Source organism: Camelina sativa, chromosome 13 (assembly GCF_000633955.1).
Source record: "Camelina sativa cultivar DH55 chromosome 13, Cs, whole genome shotgun sequence".
Classification (NCBI taxonomy): domain Eukaryota; kingdom Viridiplantae; phylum Streptophyta; class Magnoliopsida; order Brassicales; family Brassicaceae; genus Camelina; species Camelina sativa.
In genome coordinates this window covers 4,421,893-4,424,454 of record NC_025697.1, presented here as the reverse complement: position 1 = coordinate 4,424,454, position 2,562 = coordinate 4,421,893, and the positions used below count along the sequence as shown (strand labels likewise).

The 2,562-nt window shown below is 39.6% G+C and overlaps 2 protein-coding genes across 2 annotated transcripts in view; both read left to right on the top strand.

Moving 5' to 3' along the window:
- LOC104737929 (uncharacterized protein ZK546.14-like) overlaps nucleotides 1-2,562 on the top strand; it is a 4,855-nt gene continuing 2,293 nt past the window's right edge. The window contains exons 1-5 of the mRNA XM_010458175.2: nucleotides 1-59; nucleotides 154-205; nucleotides 437-541; nucleotides 628-680; nucleotides 977-1,721. Coding sequence (XP_010456477.2) covers nucleotides 473-541; nucleotides 628-680; nucleotides 977-1,685 — 831 coding nt within the window. The 5' untranslated portion in view covers nucleotides 1-59; nucleotides 154-205; nucleotides 437-472 and the 3' untranslated portion in view covers nucleotides 1,686-1,721. The remainder of the gene's footprint in view (nucleotides 60-153; nucleotides 206-436; nucleotides 542-627; nucleotides 681-976; nucleotides 1,722-2,562) is intronic.
- Nucleotides 2,065-2,562, top strand: part of LOC104737928 (splicing regulatory glutamine/lysine-rich protein 1-like) — a 2,555-nt gene continuing 2,057 nt past the window's right edge. Inside the window, exon 1 of the mRNA XM_010458174.1 lies at nucleotides 2,065-2,132. Within this exon, the coding sequence (XP_010456476.1) occupies nucleotides 2,065-2,132 (68 nt within the window). The remainder of the gene's footprint in view (nucleotides 2,133-2,562) is intronic.

The following is a 2,562-nucleotide window of genomic DNA, read 5'->3' as shown; positions in this document are numbered from 1 at the left end:
GAGTATGGAGAAGGTCTTGTGGGCTCGAAGATTAGAGTCTGGTGGCCTATTGACCGCAAGTGAGTGTTCGATTTTGTGTGTTGACTAAATCAGGGTTCTCTTTTCAAGTACCTTTGTGTTGAATGAATCCTTACAGATCTCTTGAATTGGCAGATTCTATCAAGGATTGGTGGATGCTTTTGTCCCTTCTAAGAAGAAACATCGGGTAAATCTGATTGTTTCTGCTCGAATCTGGATTTGTTTCATATTATATACTATTTTGGGTTTTGAATTGCATATTCATTTAATGAAATGTTGAATATATCTAATCTGAATTGAATGATTTTTGAGTGGTGGATGTAGTTTGATTAGGGGAATTCAATTGTAGTATTTAGATTATGTTTCATTTAATGATTGTACTCTCTATTACATTGTGTTATCATTTCTATGACAATAGATTTTGTATGCGGATGGAGAGGTTGAGATTCTGGATATGAATAAGGAGAGGTGGGAGTTGATTGATGAAGAAGATGATGTTGAAGATGCTGATGATGATGATGAGGTAGCGATCTAAGCTAGAGAGTGTTTTTATCCTCATTTATTATCCTTTTGCCGTTGTGTGTTAATGGTGTTTTTTTTTTCTTCTAGATCTCCCTACCGGATGTATCTGATGATGAGAGTTCCGAGGATACCCCGGAACCGTAAGTGTTCCTTTATAATGTTGGTTATTATAGAGATCATGTGTTGTTGTTTTGTGTTCTACTGATTGTTTATAATGCCTGTGTTGCTCATTCTTAAAATAATCAGTAGTAAGTTGCTGTTATTGATCTTTGTTGCATCTGTTTGAAACTCTTTACAGGCACCACACTTATAGACACCTTATTATCTCTGTTACACACGTTATGAAGTTGAATATATAATTTAGAGAGAGCTATAGTGATTATAGTATATTTGTCTTGCTTTGCTGAAGATGCAATGACCTTTATTGTGTTTACAGCGAGGGGAAAGCCAGATCTGCTGAGCTGTCTGATGATAGTGAAGAAGAAGGAGAGAAGCCAAGAAGTGGTGTGAAGAAAGCTGAAAAGTCGAAACATGTGGAGAAGAAGGCTCCAAAGGCTGAATCTGAGAGAAATGGCAAGATGGGGGATATTGGTGGGAAGATTGTAGCAGCAGCCTCTCGCATGAGTGGACGGTCCAAAAGCAAGCAGAATGGTCATGGAAAAGAGACAGCAAAAGCTGTGAAATCCAGCAAGGAGGTTTCTGAAACAAAGAATCTGAAACAGAAAAGGCCTTCATCTTCATCAGGAGCTGGCAATGCCAAAGTGAAAAAACCGAGGACTTCCTTGGAGAAGATCAAAAGCAGCTACTCTGGTGGTGAGGATGCTGGTGATGATGATGATACATCTGATGAGGAGGCGAAGCCCAAGGTCTTGAAACCTAGCAAGAAGGTTCCTGAATCAAAGAACCGAAAACAGAAAAAGCCCTCATCTTCATCAGGAGCTGTGAATGCCAAGGTGAAAAAGCAGAGGACTTCTTCGAAGAAGAGTAAGAGCAATGACTCTGATGGTGAGGAAGGGGGTGAAGATGAAGATGATGAGGCCAAGCTCTTGGTGAGTCTGAAGCAATCTCCAGAGAGGAAGAAGGAGAAAGAGGGAGGAGAAGAAAGTTCGGGAAATGAAACCGAAGGAGAAGAAGAGTCTGCTTAGTCACAGTCAGGCCAAAGACTAGGATAATTCGCGGTGGTTCTCNTAAAAAAAAAATTCCGTGGTTTTCGATCTAAACATCTCATAACTTGACTATATCTTCTATCATTTCTTTTACAATTCTTCCGGTTTTCAATCAAAACCTGTAGTATAAAAGTTATTTAAAAAGACCATACTATATAGGATACAAATTTATCTTCTAACTTTTACTTTGCTTAAAGACTAGCAGCAAAGAATCTGAAGGTACCCAACGTATCAGCAGTTCAGAACAAATACATTGCAACTGGGGTGCTTAAAGATAGAAACACATCTCAATACATTGCAATTGGGGTGCTTAAAGATAGAAACACAACTCAATACATTGCAACTGGGGTGCTTAAAGATGGAAACACAACTCGCTGTGAACAAGGGAAGCAGACCAAAAGTAGGAAAGAAACAAAACATGTGGACGTGAGTCTCACGTGAGTGGGTAATTCCTAATATATGTGAAGTCACGTGTCGTCTTTTTGACGTTGGTTGGGGTTGGCAACGCTCCTTTACCCTTCAGGGGGAAAAATCACAAAAAAAAATATCAGAAATTACAAATCAGACCCCTTCGTACCCTAATATAATCCCAACTTTCACTGCTCCTTTCTTCTTCACTTCTTCATCTCCACACAAAATCTCTCTCTCTGCCCTGTAAGAAAAAAAACACTGACACCAAACACTGATTCCTTCTTCTTCTCCCTCTTCTTCTTGCCCGAAAGAAGATGGTTGATTCGAAGAAGAGGCTTACCTCTGCCTCGAAAAACACCAGACCCTCTCTAAGCCGTTCCGCTAAGGTTTCCCCCTACACCAACCCGCTTCTTCTTTGGGTTTTTTTTTTTTTTTTTTTTTTGGT